At 50.6% G+C, this 23,686-nt stretch overlaps 1 protein-coding gene across 1 annotated transcript; it reads left to right on the forward strand.

Moving 5' to 3' along the window:
- Nucleotides 1–1,056: 1,056 nt before the first annotated feature.
- Mab21l3 (mab-21 like 3) lies at nt 1,057–23,404 on the forward strand. The gene is made up of 7 exons (XM_052178556.1): nt 1,057–1,120; nt 2,139–2,398; nt 9,038–9,178; nt 12,689–12,980; nt 17,242–17,420; nt 17,912–18,106; nt 21,864–23,404. Exons 2-7 carry the CDS (start codon nt 2,150–2,152, stop codon nt 22,095–22,097), a joined length of 1,290 nt encoding a protein of 429 aa, XP_052034516.1. The 5' UTR covers nt 1,057–1,120; nt 2,139–2,149; the 3' UTR covers nt 22,098–23,404.
- The last annotated feature ends 282 nt before the right edge of the window (nt 23,405–23,686 follow it).

Raw genomic sequence — 23,686 nt, forward strand, 5'->3', positions numbered from 1 at the left:
CCCTCTTGGTGGCCTAGCACAGTGCCTCAGACACGCCCTTACTCAATAGACTTCTGCTGACCTATTGTCCAATTAACTAGAGATCTGTATCTGCTGGTAAAGCCTGTTTTCCTCAGCCTGTCTGATAGGAGTGGCCAGAGACCTCATCTGTGCCATAGCCCTGTGCCGTGGAACCTTACCCCCTAGGAACTAGGCCATGCTGTGACTTTAAGCTATGTTCACACAACGCGCCAATCTTCAGATGTGCCTCTCCTGGGAATACAACTGCAGGCAGCTGCCCTGAGCTCACGGTACCTTTCCTTCTCTGGGTTCCCCAGTAGCTCAATTATCTAAATTCATTCTCCATACCTGGCAAGTATCTTTCCATCCTGGAGCAAGAGAAGTTTCCAGATACAACATTTGAATCTGTAGTACTGAGTGACTGAGACGGGTCGGTGTTAGAGCCAGAGTGGTAAAGGGGTGGGCATTTGATTCCAGAAACCCTGGGCAACTTTGTTATCTTAGAGCCAGAGTGGTAAAGGGGTGGGCATTTGATTCCAGAAACCCTGGGCAACTTTGTTATCGGGAAAGACTATGAGGTAATGATCCCAGCTAAAGCAGAAGTTAGGGTAAAACCAAAAGTCTGTGGGTGGGGAGGGGAGTGAGGGTGGGGCTCGGGGGATACTTCAGCAGAGTTGAAAGTGACATGGAAAGAGAATTCCAAAAGGCAAATTAGGGGGAAGAGCTTCTTGTTTCACTGGTGAAAAACTGATGTGGTGGATTCGGAATGATGCCGATGGTAACAGAAGTCAAGGGACAGAGATTCCCAGACCATTTCGGAACATGCACCGTAAAAAGAAGGGGATTTCCAGGACACGGAAAAGCAGGTGGAAAGTCAGGCAATGTGGAGGGGGATTCTGAGGGCCTTTGCGGATCCTTAGCCTTTTAGGACCGGTATAAGACCTCGGATTGGCAGAGGATTGGCAGAAGGAGCCGGGAGAAGGCAGCCCCAACGGCTGGAGGAAGGAGGTGGGTGGGGTCTGATGTGGCTCTCACCTGGAGCTGTCTGGGAGGATATGCAAATGCGGGGCCACTGGAGAGAGTGGAAGGGCTGGATTGGCTGCGATTGAGCACTGAGGAGGTTGGTTTGGGGAGCTGCCCGCCTGGAAGCCTTACTCAGACGTGAGCTGGGATTGCCCGCGCTGCTGTCTGTCAGTCTTTCAGATCAAAGACAGGGATACTCACGAGCTTCAGGAAGATAAGGCTGCTGGGATATTCCCTCCCCACTCCCCACCCCGTACTAAAACTAGCCCCAGCCATTCAGACTGCGAACTTACTGTCTGCTTTCTAGAATGGGTTTTATTGGTAAAACTAGATGTGCCCTAGACTCTTAAGGGGCCTGTTTATACCAAGTATATTTTGAATGCCAGAGTTCAAGTGCGGAAAGGAAGTCACATTCTAAGGTCAGTAGGTGAGAGGCAGGACTCTCTGCCCTACTTTTCTCTGCGTGTGTTTGCCTGTTTGTGACTCTCCCCTCTCTCTCTCTCTCTCTCTCTCTCTCTCTCTCTCTCTCTCTCTCTCTCTCTTTCTCTCTCTCTCTCTCTCTGTGTGTGTGTGTGTGTGTTTGAGCTTCCCTCTGTATACACAAGCATCTCTGTGAGCTCATGTGTGTGTGTGTGTGAGCGTGTGAGCTTCCCTCTGTATACACAAGCGTCTCTGTGAGCTCATGTGTGTGTGTGTGAGTGTGAGCTTGCCTCGGTATACACAAGTGTCCCTGTGAGCTCGTGTGTGTGTGTGTGTGTGTGTGTGTGTGTGTGTGAGTGTGAGCTTGCCTCGGTATACACAAGTGTCTCTGTGAGCTCATGCTTTTCTAAATGTCAGTCCTGGCCCTCATCTGATTGACAAGGCTTGTGCTGGGCATGGTGAGAAACCAGGCGGCTTGTTTGCAATTTCTTATTTGTTTATGGTAAGGAAGTAAATCAATTGCAGAATTTCAGGAGTGGAGGGCAAGGCTATTTACTGTCAACAAGGTAAGGACAAGGAGATGTAAAGATACTGGGCACCAAGGTGCACCTGGTGTCAGGACAACAGGATAAAGAAAAAAAACAGGATAAGCTCCAACTTGTTTTCATCACGCCTCCCTTTTAATCTTTCTACAGTTCCCTGAAAGATGGCAGATGAAGTCTCCCATGCTGGAAAGGAAACCTGCAGTGAGCAGGCTAGAAGAAGCCAAGTCTCTGGTCCACGTTCACAGTTCCAGAGAAGCTTCATCCAGAGAGTAACGTTGCTGGGAAGACTGCCCACCAGATTTGTCCTCCATCGAGAAAAGAAGCAGAAGGTTGCTGCTCTACTGGGGATTGACCCAGAAGCCATGAAGCCTCTTCCAGAGGGAGACTTAGACCATTGCCTGCTGAGTAAGGTGAGCCAGGGCCGGTCTCTCCTGGGCACACCCTCTAACACTCCACCCCACAGACCTTGATCAGAAGGAATCCCCTGCTTCTAGAGGTCATAGATGGTTCTCAGGAACACACGACGGTACCTTCAGCGCACTGAGGAGGTTGACTTGGTTGGGTCTTGTCTCTGAGGTTCATGTGGCCAGTTAATTATCTGAGACTTCATTTCATAAAATGAGGATCTGAACGGGATCACTAGGACATGGCTAGGCAGACAGAGGCACATGACAGGTGTTCACATCAGAAGCTGAGGATGTGTGGGACTGCATGAGCCCTTGCCTCAAAAAACAAAAACAAAACAAGAAACAAAAAACAAAAACAAAGAACTTAAGACAAAGTTGTTTTTTTTTTTTTAAACTACAAAACTGATGGTTTTAAAATATCGTTTGGGGGCTAAAGAGATGGCTCAGCAGTTAAGAGCATTAACTGCTCTTCTAGAGGACTGAAGTTTGATTCCCAGTATCCACATGGTGGCTCACAACCACCTGTAATTCCAGTTCTAGGGGCTTTAATACCCTCTTCTGTCTCCATGTGTACCAGGCACACTTGTGGTGCATAGACATGCATGCAGGCAAAACACTTATACATGTAAAATTTTAAAATATATATATTATTTCATGTGTAAACTGGGCATAGTTGCACTCACCTTTAGTCCCAGCACTTGGAAGGCAGAGACGGGCAGATCTCTATTAGTTCAAAGGCCAGCCTGGTCTATTGAGTGGGTTCCTGACTAGCCTAGTGAGACCTTGTCTCAAGGAAAAAGACAGACAGACAGACAGAAAGAAAGAAAGAAAGAAAGAAAGAAAGAAAGAAAGAAAGAAAGAAAGAAAGAAAGAAAGAAAGAAAGGGAAAAATGGGGAGAAAGAAAAGGTCTAATGCCAGTTCTAGGCTCTTTTGATGTTAGACTTTATAGGGACCTTAACTATAACTTAATTTAATCTGCCCCATTGTTCCACTTACACATGAAGCTTCTAAGGCATGTTGTTAATGTTTAAACAAAGAGGTTTTAACTGAGAGGTGGGGGACTGGTCTCTGGTTTTCGTGCCTTTATATATAAAACAAAGCAAAGATTATTATCACAGTGAGACATGAGTGCACTTTTTTGCATCAAGGAAGAATAAGGAAAATCTACCTGCACCAAAAACAATCTGCAGCCGGGGTCTGCCACACACTGCAGTTAGCACCCCGACTGTACATACAACATCGCCTTCCTCCTGGGAGTTAAGAACAGACTCTGCAGTATGGCTGGCCATCTCAGGCATGCACAGCATTTCTTTCCCCTTTAGCAGAATACCTCTCAGGTTTTGAGCTCCCCCAAACCACAAAGCAGGATTTGATATAAAGTGGGGGTTCTGTCCATATGGAGACCTCTGAAGAGTGAGGGGAAGGGCCTTGGCTTTGATGGGAGCAGAGTGGCCCACAGAACACTGAATGGAGGTGAGGGCTTAGAGGATGTGTTAGGTTTCAGTGCATGAAAAGGAAAGTGCAGGAGGAGACCCATGTCCCCACCCACGCCCATTCCGTAAGGGTTTTGCACTCAGCTATGCTTTCTTTTAAGAAGCAGAATCTGAGGTAACAAATATGATCTGTCTGTAACTTACTAACTCTGGTGCAAGTTACCTCCTGAGCCTCGATTTCCCCATCTATAAAGTGGGAGTCATCAGCAAATGCTACAGTATAGGAGGCTCAGGTGTTCCTGGAAGGACTGAGAACCCCCAGCTCCACAGTGCTGCTGCCGCTGCTGCAGCATCCGGAGAACAAATACCAGGTGGTCCAGGCATTCCTCACAGAACTAGCCTTAGCAGAGAGGAAGGCCCACTGTCTCCTCTGCATCTGTCACTAAATGTAAGTCTTCCTCTCTTTAAACTGGCAAGCTCTCAAGGACAGGAAGGTGCCTGGTTATTCTTTGTAGCCTCTGTGTAGCCACTATTGGACCCAAGCAATTCCACGGTGAACAGCCTAACTTTCTGTTGTCTGGGAGGAAGTTCTCGGCCATTTTTCCTCTCGCCCTCTACCTGGTTGATGCCCTTGCATGTAGACCTCCTGTTCTGGATGCAGCCCTGCTCCAGCTTTTCCCGCATGCTGCTTAAGTGCCCTTCCGTGGAATTCAAGGAAAGGGGGTTGCAACAGCATGAGTCAGCATGGCGTTGTTACAGGCAACAGTCTTGAATTCCCAATACTTTATATTTGAAACAGTAAATTATTCACAAACCTGAACTATTAATAGTAGCAAACGACTTGTGGGTCAACAATAAGCCAGAGTCCGGGAAGGAGGAGGGATGGAGGGAGGGAGCCTGGGATGAGACAGGGACATGAGTTCAGGCACGTAGACACACCTGGAGAGAGGAGGCCCTGGGCAAAACTCTGGAGGGAAGGCGTCATCTGCTGCTCTGTGTGTGACCTTGGAGCATCCAGCCTTTGTGCCTGGTTCATTCAGTGTGGCTTGGTTTCTGCCTAGGCTGGGCTCACCCACAAATATAGCCTTTGACAAGAGAGAAAGGACCCCTTTGAAAGAAAGGACCCCTTTGAGAGAAAGGACCCCTTTGGTTCGTAGACTTTATCAGCAACGTAGGTGAAACCTGGATAGGCCCCCAAGGTTAAGCTTAGATTGAATTATGTTTCACATTCATTTTCTTCATTTCCCTCATATTTATTTTCTTTGCCTGAAATATATTTGGTGATGAGTCTGTATTGCTGGCTCATTGTCACCTGAGAGACTAATAAAAAAAAAGGGGGGGGTTCTGGATTGGTCTGGGGGGGACCAGCACTGTGGCAAAACATCCATCTTCCACCAAAATCACTCCCCGCAGTCACCCTCAGGCCTCACCTCTGCACCTCCTCACCCAGAAGCCGAAGCCGAATCCTCTGTTGTCTCTTTGGGTTCAGTCAAGTGAAGGCCACAGTCCAGGGGAGTGCCAGGGCCCAGCCTGGGGTCACAACCTGCCACGGATTATGCCTGGGAACCCCAGCACAGATCATTTGGGGATCAGTGGATGGCTCGGTGATGTTCTGTCCTAGTGAGAACCTGACACCGCATGGGACGCCAGTGGTGTGAGGCGACTGGGCCAAGCATCACCTGATGAGAACTGTACCCTGCTTCAGTAGCCGGGGCACCGCGGGGACAGACTGTCTGGGACTCTGGTCCACGCCTACATCACCGCCTGGCCCCTGCTGGGTTACCTTTGTGTGCTTGTGGCATGCAGGAGGAGTCAGCAGCACCACAAAAAACAGTAGCTCTAGACCTGCTATTTCATGGGCCCTGACTGCAGACTGAAGGCCTTTGACAGGTCCGGGAGGATCAGAGGCCTGTTCTGCTCACAGCCCTGACCTGGAAGGTGTGGCAGGAAGTGCTGGAGATGGCACCAGAAACCTACCCCATGGCACATTCGGTGTAGTTCTAATTGCCAGGGTGACATAGGAGAGCCACCTACTGCCCTGGTACTCTATTCAGTGACCCCAGATAAGATGATTTCTGAAGTTGAAATAATTCTGAGATGCTAACTTTAAGACATCTATGTGTAAGAAGTGGCAGAGAAAAATTTGTAGTCTTACCTTGTAGACAGCTGAGTCCTCTATTCTGACTTTCATGTCTGCAGATCAGAACACATCAGGATGATGAACGAAGCACCAGGTAATGAGAGTTATAGGCACCTTCCAGGATATGTTCAATCTTGTTCTGCCCAGCCATTGCCCAGTCTGTGGTCAAGTTCATAATGAAGAATTTTTTTCCCTGAGGAGGGCTGTCTCCCTGGGCCTCGCTCCCATCCCTTCTTGGTAATACTAGTATTATAATGGGTCTTCTCTTAGTGTGCTTTTTTTTTTTCTGGTTTTGTTGTTGTTGTTGTTGTTTTCAACTTGGTAAAAGTTCAAGTCTGTTTTGTCTTTTGTTGTTGGTGGTGGTGGTTTGGTTTTGTTTTTAGACAGGGTTTTTTCTGTGTACTCCTGGCTGTTCTGGAACTCACTCTGTAGACCAGGCTAGCCTCGATTTGGGGATCTCCCTGCTATGCCTCCCAAGTGCTGGAATTTGCCACATGCTCCACCTAGCTACAGTCACTTTGAAGAGGGAACATTGGATGAGAAAATGTCTCCGTCAGATTGGCTTGTAGGCAAGTGTGGTGGCATTTTCTTGACTGATGATGGTGTGGGAGGCTGCAGCCTACCGTGGGCAATGCCCCCTCTGGGCAGGTGGTCCAGGGCTGTATAAGGAAGACAGCTGAGCAAGCCATGAAGAATAAGGCAGTAAGCAGTCTCCTCTACAGCTTCTGCTTGAGTTTCTGTGTCCATGTTTCTGCTTTGCTTGAGTTCCTGCCTTTGCCTTCCCTGCTGTTAGAATATGATTGGAATGTGTAGCCGAAGTATACACTTTTCTCCATAGCAATGGAAAGCAACCTAGGACACCTAACATGTGTGTGTGTGTGTGTCCTCAGTTTCTCACATTCAAGGTCTATGGAATCATATCTGTGAACTTAAAGATTTGCAGAGTTTGGGATTATTAGTCTTGATTCCCCCATGCCGCCACACTGACTGCAGTGTTCTGCCACAGTTAGAATATCTCATGTAGCGTTTATATTACGTTACTTGTAGTGCTCCTATATAATTTCCCTCCACGACACTCATTTAGCAGATTAGACCCTATCCGGTGCCCTGTAATCTAGCAGTCTGAATATATGCATTCCCTCCTCAGGCTGGAAAAAAAAAATCAATGACTAACACCCCACCTTAGCTTCCACCCCTCCAACTCTTGCCTAGCATACCCCAAACTCACAACCCAGGCCTGACGTGGAGGGTTAAGAGGTGACTCACACTATCTTACAACTGAGTGCACCCGTACTCCACAACCCAGCCATCTTTATACATGTCCCCAGCCATCCCTCATCCTGGGAAATGCCACCTCTCTGGCTGCCTGTCTCTTTATTGCCTTGTCTCCTATCCTGTGAAGAACAGAGATTTCCTCCAAGCAGGAAATGTCTCCAGTTCCCAGCACCCCTTCTTGTTCCCGGCCTTCTCCCCTCTCCTTTCCCTCTGAGTGAGGTGGTGCTGAGTACCTGGAGATTGGCATGAGCCTTCCTCCTGGGAAATCCCTTGTTGGTGTGCAGCCTCTTCCTCTCCAACTGGCACTTCCCTCTGCATTTAGACATGCCCCACCCAGCCAGTGTGTCGGTTTGAGACAACCAGCCGCAGGCCGTGCTGGTTTTATTTAATCTGTTAGCTTCTGTGGTCCAGCGGGAGCGGTGATCCCTTGTCCTCAGGAGTTCCTCATCCTGCTCTGGTTGGGAAACTCTGCAGACACTTGCAGACATCCTCTATTTTGGGCCCTGCCACCTCACACACCACACATAGAGACAAGGTCCCATGTATCCCAGGGCTTGCTGAGAAGCCAAGAGTGTTCTTCCTGCTTCTACTTCTGAAGCCGCGGGACTCTAGCCATGCACACTGCACTCAGCGTCTGTAGGGCTGGCGACAGAATCCAGGGCTTCGTGTATGTTAGGCAAGGGCTCGCTCTGCCAACAGATCCCTAGGCCCCTAGCTAACTCTCCCTTACCTTCTGCCTCCAGGAGGACTCTTGGCCTCCAGATTAGACAACTGGTCCTCTTGCAGTTCAGAAGAGGCAGCCCCGCAGGCACAGCCACTCAAAGAGCGACCCTCAGCCCTGTTACTCAGATTGATATCGCAGGGTGGGCATGACAGAGGAGGGAGTGGCTGGGAGTGGCAGGAAGAAGCTTATACGCAGTAGGTACAACTGCCTTATTCAAGACCAAGCAAGATGCGTGGACTTTAAAAGACCACTTTGTGTGTTAGGTGTTCCCCATGAGATTCTTGGGCCTATAGAAGGACCCATTTTTGTCTCTTGCTACTCAGTGTAGCAATGGCCATCTGGACAGTACAAGTTTATTTTCCAAAGACAGGACTTTGTATATGGAAGTGTACATATCAGAGAGATCTCAGCATGCAGACTGGGGGTGCCCTCTCTGTTGTGCCTGTCAGCACCCCGCACTTCCCCGTGACAGAGCCCACACACGTGTTCTCTTTCATGGGGCTTCCCCAGGGCTGGAAGTGCATCATCATGCCTGTCTGCTCTGCTGAGACACCACATGAAGCTGCACCTTGCACACCCAACGCCAAATGAATATTTATCAGTGGACTAACCCTACGGGCCATGACGCCTGTGCAAGTGGGTGTGGTCTCAGCCTTGAATGCTGTCTCTCTAAGAGATGGCTCTGTGGCCATCGCATGGGGTCCATGCTGGCCTTGAACTTCAGATCCTCCTGTTTCTGCCTCTCATGTTCTGAACTACAGGCGTGTGCTACAATGTGCCCCCCTCCCAACCTCCCCCACCGTGGCCTCCTGCCTTTGGAGTTGCTTTGATTGCTGTTCTATTCCCAGCCTCTGCCCAGGAAAAAGTCCTGGATAAATATTGAGCAACGGGACCTGTGTCAGAAGAAAGCAAGCGTCGTGTTGGTCGCAGTCGGGCCTAAGCAGCTCGACCTTTGGAGTCCTGGGAGGCAAGATTTTGGCACTGAACTTGGGTCAGGCCTTTGCTTTGTCCCCTGGGTGCTGGTGCCTCCTCCGCTCTATAACTGTTTTCCTGATCTCCCCACGCCCAGGTGGACCTCAGGCGACAGCAGGTTTCTCAGACTGTGGAGGAGGTACAGAGAGTCATTCACCTTCTGACAGCAGAAATCAGCCGCCAGGACAGTCGGTTCGAAGCCGTGCCCGCCTCTGACACACACAATGACAGCATTAAGGTAAGCAGGGCTCTCTCTATCTGTGGAGCTGCAGGAAGCATCCAACCCGGGGACAGGAGGGACTCCATGTGTGAGAGGTTCTTAGGCCACTGAGAATGCAGTACTGCCCCAGGTTCCCACAGATGCCCTCCCAGGCACAGTGTACACACCCCATGAAGTTTCCCTTGTAGGAGTCCACACACGCCTACACCACAGAGGCTAGGGCTGAGGAAGCCAAAGGGCTTGACTGAGTCCTGTTTGGCCCTAAAGCCAGAGCTCATTTCAAAGATGATGGCGAAGCATGCCGCCTCGTGGTCCAAGCTCAGGTAAGCAGCTGCTCGGTTACTAAGCACCAAATAGATGAGAAGCTGGGTAGAGGGATGTGAGGGAACTCATGGGAAGCCATTGAAGGTGAGTAGGGTACAGGTGAGGGGGAGCAGGAAGGCTCTGAGGCAGCTCTGAGGAACTATAGGAGTGCAAGTAGCCCCTCCCTGCTGAGGGATCCCACTGAGTCTATCCCCAGGGCCAGTGCCTCACAGTTAGCAGGAATCTTGCTCAGACCCTAACCCACTGAGCCTGCCGGCCAGACTGCACCCTCATCTCCACTAAGACACAGGAAGGGAGGCTCCGTGCCCCTCACCAGTCTTGATCTTAGTCTTTCACCATTGCAGTTTTATGTGTTTTCCCACGGCCTGTAAGGTCCTTGATTTTAAGGACAGGTGCATGCACGTTCAGCCTCTGAAGACTGAGTGTGGCACCAAGAACTGTGGCTGGCCCTGCGTACCTCAGGCTGGTGGATACATGGTCCACTTACAAGGCTCTAAGACTGGTGAATTTTGAGGCAGAATCAGATTTCAGGAAACTGACTCTAGGGTGAAGATTGTAAGGCTAGCATTGATCCAGTCATTTTAGAACGCTTGTCCATGTCTTCCTTCCCAAGCTGGTCTCAATCAGGCAAATACAGCCCAGGACTAGAGAGAACGACCCCACATCACTCCCCAGACCTGGGCCAAAGAAGTTCCCTTATAGCTCTAAATATATCTTGTGCTAACTAACATTATGCCCTGGATTGTAAGTTTTGAAACAGGATTGCAGATATAGCTTAGTTGGTAAAGTGCTTCCTGGCACGCTCAAAGCCCTGGGTTTGGCCCAGCACACCTGTGATCTCAGCACTCGGGGACCGAAGGCTGAGGGATGGGATACGCTTGGTCACATTGACATCTGCTTTAGTGTGCTGTCTTACCTTACTGCTGCTGTGACAAAATACTGTGACCAAAGTCACCTATGGAAGAAATAATTCTTTTGAGCTTATCGTGGTGGTGGTTAAGGCATGGCAGCACACAGTGGGTGAAGCAGCGGGAGCACACAGTGGGCAAGGCAGTGGGAGCACACAGTGGGCGAGGCAGCAGGAGCACACAGTGGGTGAAGCAGCGGGAGCACACAGTGGGCGAGGCAGCAGGAGCACACAGTGGGCAAGGCAGCAGGAGCACACAGTGGGTGAGGCAGTGGGAGCACACAGTGGGTGAGGCAGCGGGAGCACACAGTGGGCAAGGCAGCAGGAGCACACAGTGGGTGAGGCAGCGGGGGCACACAGTGGGCGAGGCAGCGGGGGCACACAGTGGGCGAGGCAGCGGGAGCACACCGTGGGTGAGGCAGCGGGAGCACATAGTGGGTCTTTAACCACAAACATGAAACAGAGGGAACTGGAAGTGGAGCCAGGTTCTGAACTCTCAGAGCCCACCCCCACTCCCTACCTTTCCTCCCCTTGCACACTTCCTCCAGTAAGACCACACTACCTCCCTGAATAGTGCCATCACCTGGGGACCAAGTGTAAAATACCTGAGCCTCTGAGGGAAATCCATATCAAATTTGACACCAGCCTAGGATATGGGAGACCCTGTTTAACAAAACAAAACAAAAGACACATAAAATGCCTTTAATTTTATCTTGGGCTAAGCTGGAAGAGATTTTACTGAGCAGCATTTGTCTGACTGGCGATGCAGTAGGTTTAGTCTTTATTTGGTGGTGTTGGGGGAGTGTGGGTGTGGGAAGAGGTGGATGCACCTCTTCAGGTGCGTGCTCTGTGTGGATGCACCTGTGGAAGAGGCTGTAGAAGTCAGCATCTTCTTCCTCGGTTCGGTGGCTCTAGATTTTACATTTTGAGAGAGTGTCTCCCACTGAACCTGGAGAGCCCTGATTCATTTATAGTGGATATAGGTCAACAAGTCCAGGGATCCACCTGTTCCTGCCCTCTGCCCCAGTCCTAACCCTATCCCTGACCCTATCCCTGACCCTAACCCTTGTGATTACGGGCATGCGACTACACACCTGACTTTGGGTAGGTGCTAGTGGTTGGCACTCAAGCGCTCATGCTCATATGACCTGCTGTGTATTGGCAGACCACCTGTCCAGCCCCCCACAGTTGCACATTTGAACTCATGTGCAAGTGGACTCAAATCACGGGAACACTTTGCACTTGTAGTTTAGGTGTCTGACCTCCCTGTTTAATCCAACCTCTCAACACCACAAGTCATATGGTATCCTCACCTAAAGCGTCAAATGTTCTCTGGAAGCGAGGCGGGATCAGTTGCTGTTGAGTTGGCCACCACCCAGACCAGGGACCAAAGTTCGCCATTGTTGAACTTTCTATAACTTTCTTCAAAGGAGATGTATCTGGATGAACAAAGAGGCTGCCAGTGAGCTGCCTGGGTACAGCCAGAGTCTGTGGTCCCTCGGGAATATCGGCCAGCAAGCAGTTTACAGTGTCCTTTGCACTGTATGCCCGCCTGCTTTCTTCCTGGACTGCTTAACTGGTTTCTGGCGAGTGGGAGTGGGCGGATTCACGTTCATTTTCCCACTAACTCAGAATCATCTCAATGGCTCACATTGTCCGGACAGACAGACTTTCATCTCACCCTGGATTCTGTAAGGGTTAGTCATTCATACTGACCCTGGGTCATTGTGACAGGAGAAAAGAAAGAGTGACACTTTAAAGTCCTGTCACATTCTCCATAATACCAGAATGCTCAGCTATCTCAAGACTAGAAGCATTGAACAAACTGACGCAAGAACTCAAAGCTCTTCTGTTTGCTGTCACCTCCCCGGGTGGTCTGTAGCCCCTGTGAGCCTTAGGTGCTTGCCAGGGGGAGTGGTATCCAAGTCACCAGTTGGTGTGACTTCAGAGAAGGGATGGGCACAGCCAGAGATCTGGGTAGTGTCGAGGCTCGGTGGATTTATCTCCACCTTTCTCTCTTCTCTCCTGAACCTCAGGTTCCCTCCAGAGTTCTGGGTTTTCTTCATTCTTAACTTGTGGCCTCACAAACCCCAGAACTCCTTGAGTCAAGTTACTCTGTCTGCCACAGCCCCAGGTGGGTTAGTGGCAAAACAAAACGCACTTCTCAGCAATCACCAGGTGGCTTCTGCGCACCTCACCACATTGCTGAGGGTTGCATGGTCACTGAGCCGCCTGTCTGACGATCACCTCCCCCAGTGTGTGATCTCAGCTCCTCATCTCTCCTTTTCTGACCTCAGGTTTTGGCCCCCAGCCTCTTCCACATCACCGTCCCACTGAAAGGCCTCGCAGGGTACAAGGGGGTCCGGACGCAGCGCTGGCGGTACTACAACCTGCAGGGCACCAAGCTCACCTGCCCTTTGCGGGCCCCCGAAGGCCTGCAACAGTGGCTGGAGACCGAGATGTTCATGAAGACCCTGTGGCAGTGGCACAAGGCAGATGTGAACATTGAGGGGGACATCGTGCCAGCCAAAGTCCTCCAGATGTTCCGGACGCTGGTGGAAAATGCAGTGAGAACCTGTCACCTATCAGGTGAGCCCATCGAGGGAAGGTGAGAGGGGAGCTACAGCCAGTCACCTTTTGCTTGGTGGTGATGGGGGGAAGGGCACTAGTCTGTTAATGAAATCCCCAGGGCAGGGATTCATTCTCAGGAACCTCCGGACTTAGAAATTACCACCCTGACACACACACCGCAGGCTGTGGGTTTGCTCCCACCCCCAAATTCATCATCCTTACCTAAAGCATCACATTACTCACACCCCCAGACCTTGGGTATCAGCACATTTCTGTGCAGTACCAAGCATCCGACCGCACACAGGGTGTGGAGACTGAAAGTTCGGAAAGCACCAAGTGACCACAGCAGAAGCTCTTCAGCCTGAGGACCTTGGCAACTGCAAACACTGAAGTCACAATACAGGGTGACATATGTACACAGAGATTTGTGCGCATAAACACATGTGCATGTGTGGGGAAACTGACTAAATTCCTTAATTACGGAAGTAGTTATAAACCAGTAAGGAAGATGAGCTAATCAACAGAAATACACACACACACACACACACACACACACACACAGAGAGAGAGAGAGAGAGAGAGAGAGAGAGAGAGAATGAAATCAGAAAGGAAGGAAAGACCAACAACCCAAAAACAGAAATCTTGGGGAAGAATATAAATAGTTAAAGGAAAAAATATAGATTTAAAAAAATGTTAACAATTCTAACAGATTGTCAGGCATGGTGGCTAGTACATGAGTGCATGCCCGTAATCCCAGCCCTAGAGAGGCTGAGGCAGGAGGACTTCTACAAGCTTGAAGCCATCCTGGGCTTATAGTGAGAAACTGTCTTATAAAGTTAAACAGTTGAGGCCAGAGAGAAGCGCAGGGGTTAAGAGCGGTGGCTACACTTACAAAAGACCAGAGTTGCCGGGCGGTGGTGGCGCATGCCTGTAATCCCAGCACTCTGGGAGGCAGAGGCAGGCGGATTTTTGAGTTAGAGGCCAGCCTGGTCTACAGAGTGAGTTCCAGGACAGCCAGGACTATAGAGAAACCCTGTCTCAAAAAAACCAAATCTGAAAATCCAAAACAACAACAACAACAAAAAGACCTGAGTTCAGTTCCCAGTACCCACCTCAGGTGACCCCAGCTCCAGGGGATCTGATGCCCTCTGCTGGCCTACCTGGGTATCTGCATGTATGTGTGCATAATGTACACATCACAGAATTAAAAATGAAATAAATCTAACAGAAAACAACAATAACAAAAAATCCCAACAACACAAGCATTAAAAATGCCTAGCATATTAACAGCTATAAGAAGTCTGAGCAGTGTGGTCAGGCGGGATGTGTGGGTCAGGCATTTTCATATTGTTCTTGGGAACAGGAAATTTGAGAGCATTCCATTTTTAAAGGGAAATTTATCCATTATTTATTTTTATGAAGTGCTTACTTGGCCATTCAACAAATAAGCTTTTGCAAACACATAAAGAAATATGGCCAAGAATATCCTCTGCTCTAGGTTTGAAAATAGTAACCAACTAGGAAAAAAAAAGAAATCTAATTGACTATCCAAGAAAATTGGTCCAGGAACTGATGGCACCTTTGCCTGGCAGACTGTGTGCAGCCTCTGCCAAGTGAGACACACAGGCACACACATCTTATGAAAAATTACACAGGTTACAGAACTCAGGGTCGGATGATACAGTTGTCAATGTTTGCTTGTCTGGACAGAATAGCTCCGAAAGTCTCCATCCTGGTCATGTCTCATGGGTGTTCTAGAAGGTACTTGTGTGCATTATCTAATCCTCATGGCAGTCTGAGACTGGGGTAACATGCAGCTTACCATTTGCCAGGCATGACAGCACCCGGGATTTGGTCCCCAGCACTGCATATATCTGATATGTTGGTGACTTCTGCTCACTGCACTCCTGGAGATGGAGAGGGAGCATCAGAAATTCAAGGCCATTCTTTTGCCGCACAGAAAGTTTAAGGCCAGCCTAGGATACTGGAGACCTTGTTAGAAAGAAAGAAAAGGGTGGGGGAAGAAAGGAAGAAAGAAAGAAAAAGAAAAGAAAGGAGGGAGGGAGGGAAAGAACAGAGGGAGGGAGGAAAGGAGGGAGGAAGAAAAGGGTTTTCTTTTTTCTTTCTTTTTTTTGGGGGTGGGGGAGGTTTCAAGACAGGGTTTCTCTGTATAACCCTGGCTGTCCTGGAACTCACTCTGTAGACCAGGCTGTCCTCGAACTCAGAAATCAGCCTGCCTCTGCCTCCCAAGTGCTGGGATTAAAGGCGCGCGTGAGTTCTTTTCTGTTTCTGGCTGAGGGTCACGCACCAGAGCCTCCCACCTCTGCAGAAGCGGGGAGTGGTCCAGGCAGTTTAGCTCCAGGTTCAATCCTACCAGTTGGAGATGGTCTCCCAGTGGGGGGTGGGGGGCGGAGTGGGCGAGGCAAGCTGGGCCAGAGCAGTGAGGAGCTCTCTGTGACCACGGCTGGCCACACCCCTAGCCTCGCCTCGCCCAGGCCCCTCTGGTGAGATGTAGGCCATGGGCCATGCATCACCTCTAGCTCAGGACAGCTTGCTTTCCTCAGAGCAGTCAAACACAGTTAACAGGTTCCTGTCCCCTCAGAAGGAAAGACTGAAATGGCAGACCTTTGTTCCAGACACCCCTTCTTATCTACAACAAAGCCAAAAACCTCAAAAACACCCATGTGTTGGGACCAGAGAGATGCTCGTTGGTTAGGAGCGCCTGCTGCTCTTGCAGAGCAAGAGGACCTGGGTTCAGTTCCCGGGATCCCGTCTCTAACTCTAGTTCCAGGGGATCTGATACTTTCTTCAGGCCTCTGCAGGCTGCTACATGTATGTGCTGCACATAAATTCATACAGGCACACTAAGACACATAGATGAAGATAAAATAAAATAAAAAATTATTGTTTTGAAAAGAGATTCCCCTGGCAATGAGGGCAGGCTGGCTCATGAGCTGGAAAACTCACCACACAGATTTCTTCCTTGATGCCTGCTTGGAAAATGAAATAATAGGAAGTCCCTCCCACTCACCGAACCCCTTCCAGCTGTGACCCCTCCCACTCACCTGACCCTTCCAGCTGTGACCCCTCCCACTCACCTAACCCCTTCCAGCTGTGACCCCTCCCATTTACCTGACCCTTCCAGCTGTGACCCCTCCCACTCACCTGACCCTTCCAGCTGTGACCCCTCCCACTCACCTGACCCTTCCAGCTGTGACCCCTCCCACTCACCTGACCCTTCCAGCTGTGATCCCTTCCATTCACCTGACCCTTCCAGCTGTGATCCCTCCCACTCACCTAACCCTTCCAGCTGTGACCCTCCCACTCATCTGACCTCTTCCAGCTGTGACCCCTCCCACTCACCTGACTCTTCCAGCTGTGACCCCTCCCACTCACCTGACCTCTTCCAGCTGTGACCCCCCCAATCACCTGACTCTTCCAGCTGTGACTCCTCCCACTCCCCTGACCCCTTCCAGCTGTGACCCCTCCCACTCTCCTGATCCTTCCAGCTGTGACATACTGTGAGGGCTTTTAGGATCAAATGGACTTAGGTTGATAAATACTTCTGGGCAAAGCTGGCTCCCAAGATGGACAGTAGAAGCAAACACCACCCATGAGACTGATTCAGACGAGAAGCGGGTTAGTAGGACTCCCCTGGAAGGCACCTGGGTGAGGGTGGGGTCAGGGCCACCCTTCTACAAGATCCTTCCTAATGTGAGAGTGAAGAAGAGCTCTGTCCTTACCCTCACCTGCCTTCCCTGCCAAACCAGCACCGAGACACAGGATGTTAGACTCCATTGCACAACAACCAATACCTCCCCCCTTTCCCATCTTATTCTGTGATCTTCCTTCACTGAACTTTCTGAAAGGAACCCATCAATTTGAGTGGAAACCTGCTGGATTATAACTCAGAGGTATTGAGATCAGCATGTGTGAGGCCCTGGGTTCAATCTCCCACAACACTCACATATGCACACATGCATGATCTCCAACAAAACACACACACACACACATACACACATACACACACACACACACATACACACACACACACACACACACACACTAAAATAATGTACTTAAAGCTTTGGAGGAATGGGAGAAAAAACAAAGACCCACCAGCCATGAGCCTTCCTTGTGACCCCGTGACAGTGACTGGTTGTCTGGTGTCTATAGAACTGACACTGTGACAGTCACACTGACGCTCCCAGAGCATTTGCTCACTGCTTCTGGCCCTGCTGCTTGTGTCTCAAGTGTCCCTCTGGTTCTTTCCCATCAGGTAAAGTCACTGTGCTAGAAAAACGCACTACAGTTTGGGTTGCCATGGAAACATCCACAGGCCAAGTGGAGCTGGAGCTGGCCCCCACCGTGGAGATCCCCACCGCCTGGCCCGAGAAAGCCCAGTGGCCTCGGTGTCTGAAGCGGTGGCCTTCCCCAGAGAGAGTGGAGTGTGTCAAGGTACGGGTGAGCAGGCGGGGTTCAGGCGGGGTTCATTCGGTAGAGTGCTGCTGTCAGCTTTGCTGATCACATTACTGACCCTGTGACAGCCTCCTAGGAAGCAGGGGGTTGCTTGGGCTGCTGCTGGGAAGTCCTCAAGAGCTCTGACATGGTAGAAACATTGGCCATAAAGGGGTCCGGGCCCACCCTGCTCCCTGATGCTTCCTGTTCTCCAACGATGCCTTTAGGCCTCCATGTTTTTGATATCCACACGTGAGGGAGGATATTCAGTATGTGTTTGTCTTTTTCTAGCTTATTGCACTTTGCCTATTATACTCCAGTTGCATGCATGTCCCTGTGAATGACTGGATTTGGTTCTTTTACTGGCTGAATAATATTCCATCACGGAGACACGGAGACACACAGGCTGTGGGTCCCTCCAGCCTTCTAAGCTGCTCTTCGCTGTAGCCAGCTTCCTGTTTCTCATCGTCCCGATCCCGTTTGGTTTTCAGTCATTCGGGTTTAACCTGGTGGCCCAGTCCAGCTATCACTGGCAGCTGAGCTTCGCGCAGGCCGAGCGGGTGCTGCTGGAGCAGCTGGATGAGGACGGCGGCTGCCGCAGGCAGTGCTTTCAGGCGCTGAGGCAGCTGAAGGAAGACCTGTGGTGTCCAGGGAGGAGGCCAGTCCTCACCACCCACCACCTGCAGGTGAGCAAGGGTGTGGGGGGAGGCGGGGCAACGGTCTCTAGGTGGGACCCTGTGTGTGATGGGATCAGGATGGAGGCAGGGGAATTGTTTCCAGTTGCAGGATTTCCACACTGCGTGCATCTCTGCTCGTGGAGACACAAACCCCAGCTGTGCGTCATAGCAACCAGGTTTTCTTTCCTGCCTTCCTGACCTCTCTTCTCAGCGCCTCTCCCTTGCTTTCTTTTGATGTAACACTAGGAATGATTTATTGTGCATATTAACACTTTGTAGCACATAATAGGTAGGGTAAGAGTCGCAACACAGAGCATCCACCAGGCAAAGCCGGGTGAGGAACGCCTCCCCCTTCTCGAATGTTTATCCCGTCTGCGTGTCGGGGGGCCTTCGAACTCCCCTAGTTATTGCAAAAGGAAATGCTGTAAACTGCGAGCACATAAATAGATCCCTCCGCACACTGCCGCACTGCGAGCGTGTAAGCTTATTCCCGCCCATGGATTTTGGTGGCACCACCCAACCTTCCTTTGTCCCTTCTCCCCTCCCTTCCTAACTTCTTGCTGTTTTCTTCCGTGGAACCCACTGTATCCGTGCTCCCGTGACCGAGAGTGTGCGGTGTTCATCTGCCAGTCGCCTTCTTAGCTCACGGGCTCCCCCTTTTCCTCTGCGCTGCTGCTCCTGGCAGGATTCCACGCACGCGTGTTCACGGGCGAGCAGTATTCCACTGTGTAGCCATACCACGGTTTCTTTATTCTCTTGTTGATGGCCACTTAGGTTGGTCTTTATTTTTTTCTTGGCTATTGTGAATAATTCACCAAAGAGTGTAGGGATCTCTTTAATGTTCTAATTTCGTTTCCTTGGTATGCGTAACTAAATTTTATATTTTGTAGGAACCTCCGATCCGTTTTCAACAAAAGCTGCACCAATTTATATTCTCTCCAGCTGTGGGGGTGGGGGTGGGGGTGCCCCTGCCCCTGCCCCTGGCCCTGCCCCTGCCCTTACTATCTCCTCATCTTACTTCATCCTTGGTCTCTAACGCAGCCGCTCTCAGCTCTCACCGGTGAGGTGACACCTCACTGCGGTTTTGAAGACTAGCTTTGGTGCTTGTTGTCCTTTCGTGCATCGTCTTCTGAGACATTGCACTTCCTCTCAGTTGTCCGCTCGCTCTCGGTGTTATTTGTTCTTTTGCTGTTGGGCTCAGTGTATTCTGAATGTCAATGGTGTGCAGTTGGCTAGCCTCCCCGCGAGTCCCACCTGACCCTGGTGAGGGCTCTGGAGTGCCGACGCATCTGAGTTCCCTGTGTTCATCTGCTTTCTCTCTGTTGCCTGCCCTGTTGGGTCTTCTCTGGAAAATCTTTGCCTGTGATAACGCCATGCTTTCTCTAGTTCCATAGTTTATGGCCTTATATTTTAGCACCACAATCCATTTTCAGTTTTGTGTCTGGTGAGAGCTATCGTCAGTTTCATTCTTTGGACTCTCTCTCTCTCTCACCCCCTTCCTTCTCCCTCATTCCTCTGTTTTCCCAGGCCTACTTTAATTGAAGAGATTATCCACTCTTTAAAATCTCAAATACGTATTTTTTTTAATTAAGTATCTGTATCTGTGTAAGTATATGCCGTGTGCAGCACGCAGGTGCGCCAGGAGGCCAGCAGAGGGCGTGAGATCCTGGAGCTGGTTTACAGGCCATTGTGAGCTATCAGACCAGAGTACTGGGACTGAACTGGGGTCCTCTCCATGAGCGGCCAGTGTTCTCCATCCACCCAGGGCTTCAAATGTACATGCTTTTGAAACTGATTATTTTTGGTTTCCATATTTAATTGCATAAATAATTGGGTTTGATGTGACATTTTTGCATATGTGGACAACATGCACCACTCAGATCCAACCTCCCTTTGCACTGCCTCCTTCATCCCACCCTTCCCCACCCCCTTCACCCCACCCCTCTCTACCCCCTTCACCCCACCCCTCCCCACCCCCTTCACCCCACCCCCTCTACCCCCTTTATCCCACCCCTTTCCACCCCCTTCACCCCACCCCTCTCCACCCCCCTTCACCCACCCCCTTCACCCCACCCCTCTCCACCCCCCTTCACCCACCCCCTTCACCCCACCCCTCTCGAATTCCCAGCCCTCATCCCACCACATTCAGATGGACTTTATCTTGTTTCCACGTGTGGGAAGGAAGACTCAGTGTCCATCTCCTGAGTCTGGCTCATTCTACTTAACACAAGTCCTTCCTTATTGCTGTAGAGGACAGGGTTTCATTCTTTCTGGATGCACAGTCCTCCATTGTGTCTTGTGCCCTGTTTTCCCTGTTGTTTCCACTGTTGGTGGCACTTGGCCTGATTCTATAGACACCAGTGTTAGTTGATCAGAAGGCTGGCAAGCAAGACAGGGGCCAAACCTTACAGAACATGTAAGGGGTGTATCCTTAGCTGGGTGTTCACGTGGCCAGCACTCGGGAGGCTAGAGCCGAGGCTAGAGCCGGAGGATGTCTGTGAATATGAATGGGCCAGCCTGGTCTACACAGCTCCAGGCCAGCCAGGACTACATAGTGAGACCCTGTCTTGTATTCTTAGTTAACAATGAGAGGAATTGTTCTTTTGATATGAAACAAACAAACAAAAACAAAACAAAAACCAATGAAAATTTGTACTTCCAGATCGGCTGGTAATTGGAATAGGCACAGCCAAGTTAGACTCTGTGTGGTGGGGAGGGGAGGTTGGTAGGAGGGAGGTGAAGCTGAGTGGCAGGTCTGAGAGACCAATGAGGAAGAAGATGGGTTGTGAGTGACAGGAGCATGCTGCCCCAGGTTGTGTCTGGCCCAGCTGGCTGGATAAGCAGGTCTAAAGCAGAGCAGGTTTGTGGCAAAGGCTAGGAGTTCAGTCTGGGCATGTTGAAACTGAGGTAACTTGCCAATACCAAGGACTAAGCAGGTCACAGGCAGAGTCTGGGCCAGAGAGGGCGCCATGTGAGTCCTGCTTCTTACTGAGAAGGCTGTGCACTGAACACTGGGGTGGGGGGTTGGGGGTGGGGCAAGAGCAGAAGAGGCCAAGATCCCCAAAGCAGAGCAGGCACAGATGGCTGCTCTGAGAGGAGAAAGCCTGGAGGCCTCCATTGTCTTGGAGGCCAAAAGAAGAGTTGGTTAGAGGGAGGGTGTGGGCCGACTCTGACTCACTGGCAGGCAAGCAGGGGAGAGGCTGAAAGGGACCTGTGGTTTGATGCTTGGAGATCTTGGGCTAAGAGAGCATTCGGGATTAATGGCGGAAGGCTCCCCACTGGAGGAGATGAAGGTATGGAGTGAGTGGGACCAGAGAACTTAGCGAGGCGTCTGGACCTGCTGGGGAATAGACCAGGGGAGAGCAGGCGGCTCTGACAGGTGAAGAGGCCATCTTCTAAGAGGGGAGTCGCTCATACAGGGTTCCTGGGAGGCAGAGGCCTGTGAGGGAGTGGTGGATGCAGAAGGAAGAGGCCGCCATGTTGGTCCCAGAGATGAGGGCTTCCATGTACCCCGAATGCTAGGAGGCAGAAGGTCTCTGTTTGGATCGTGGTATGACTCATCAGGAGAGGGTTGATGGTTGGGGTGTCTGAGGAAAGGAAAAGAGAATAACTTGGAGGTGTGAGCCAGCTAGGTAAGCCCCAGGCCCCGGTGAAGCAATGTGAATTCACCAGGTGAATTAGTATCTGGTGAATCCAGTTTTCCCAGGATGCCTTGTTCCTCCTCCCATGTAAACTCAACTTTGTTCCCAACGTCTCTCTTCCCCAGAATGTGCTCTTCTGGACTTGTGAGAAATACCCCCACCTCAAGGACTGGCAGGTCTTCCATCAAGCACTCCTGCGCCTAGTCCGGAAGCTACACAGATGTGTGAGCCAGCACTTCCTGAAGCACTATTTTGTTCCAAAGAGCAACCTCCTTCAGTCAGCTAACCCAAGTGAGCTCGACACTGTGGCCCAGAGAGTGGCCCTTTTCCTGAAGAATCCACAGGTCGAGCTGCCCTGAGATGGCTCAAGGAATCCCGGCTTCGTTCCTTCCTGCTTGACTTCCTTCTCAGGGTGGTTCCTCTGTCCACAGCCAGGATCCTGTGCTAGAGAGAGGCCTGCCAGTGACAGAGAGCCCATCAGAGACAGAACTGCTCCTGCCTCAGGCCACACAAGCATTTCATCTTCCTTACCTCCCTTGGGGAGAGCTCTCATCCAGTTCCCCAGTGACTGATTTTCCTTGCCCGTGAGATGGGCTCAGGGCAGGCCAGGCATTAGCCTGCTGCTAGTGAGTTCCCCAGCTGGCTGGACCAGAACCAGTACAACAACAGACAGTCCACCAGCAATTGGCATCCTTTATAACTCTCTGTGCTCCAGCTCCAAACAGAGGCCAGTGGTCCAGGCTCCTGAGCTGTTCTCCTGTTCTTCTCTCAAGTGTGGGGAGTCATCGTGAGGCTGAGGGAAAATCCCAGAGAAGATGCAGCTGGAACTCTGTCACCTGACTCGTCACAACCCTCTCTGCCACGGTCAAGCCTAGAACTTGCTTCCCTTTCAGGAATGAGCTCTGCTGTGGCCTTGCACGGGTCCACCTCCACGTCCTTCATGTCCATCCAGATGTTAGCTCAACCCGTTCACTCACTCACTGACACGTAAATCCTGTATTCACCAGGCACTGAGAATACAGGAACGAACAAGACGGACTCACTGGAGAAGACAGGAAGCGAACAGCAGATCGGTGAATGAACTCCAACACCACACCCAGGAGGAAGATCCGGAGGGAGAGAGAGTGGACAGCTAAGGGAGGCCAGAATGGCCACCTCAGGCAGGCTGGGAGGGATGGGTAGGTGGGCGTCCCCGGCTGTGTAAAGCTGGGGTGGAATCCATACTGTGGTATCCTGGTATCAAAGGTGCAACATTTACCTCCAACAAAAACAAAGACTTTGTAGTCTGAAGCACATTTCAGATGGTGGCTCTGGTGACTGTGTCTGGTGACACTGAGGCCCCTGCTCTTCCTCGTTCAGGGTCTACCAGCCCCACAGCGTCACACATCGGCCGTCTGAGGCCACACCCTTAGAGCGAGTGGCTTCCTTTGGCATTTTCTTAAGCTTCTCAACTCCAGGGAATCCTTTATGAATTGTCAACATTTTCCCCAAAATAGTGCTTAACAAAGTAATATTCTTAAAGACACAAACACTGCTTTGGAGCCTTTGAAGAAGCCCTCATGCGACAGACTGGGCTTTGACGTTCTGAGCATGCGCCCTGCCAGTGATCTGCACTGACCTTTTATTTAGAGGCTGGATCTCACGAAGTTGCCCAGGATGGCTCTATTTTTTTATTAGCTTTTTTTATTAGAATATATTCATTATACATAATGTTTTGTTTCGTGTGATATTTCCATGCATAAAATTTGCATATGAATGTGTGCGCATGCGTGTAAACCAATGACTTTAGTAAGGGTTTCATCCAGAACATGGGTAAGGGACTAGTTACAGAGGATGGGTGCCTTACAGTGGCTATACCACTGAAGAAACTGCCATTAACTGCTTGTAAATCATCAGGAAGAGATGGGGACTTGTGAGCATCCCCTGCCTGTGACAGAATGGTGACAGT

This window comes from Apodemus sylvaticus, chromosome 4, assembly GCF_947179515.1.
Source record: "Apodemus sylvaticus chromosome 4, mApoSyl1.1, whole genome shotgun sequence".
NCBI classification, from domain to species: domain Eukaryota; kingdom Metazoa; phylum Chordata; class Mammalia; order Rodentia; family Muridae; genus Apodemus; species Apodemus sylvaticus.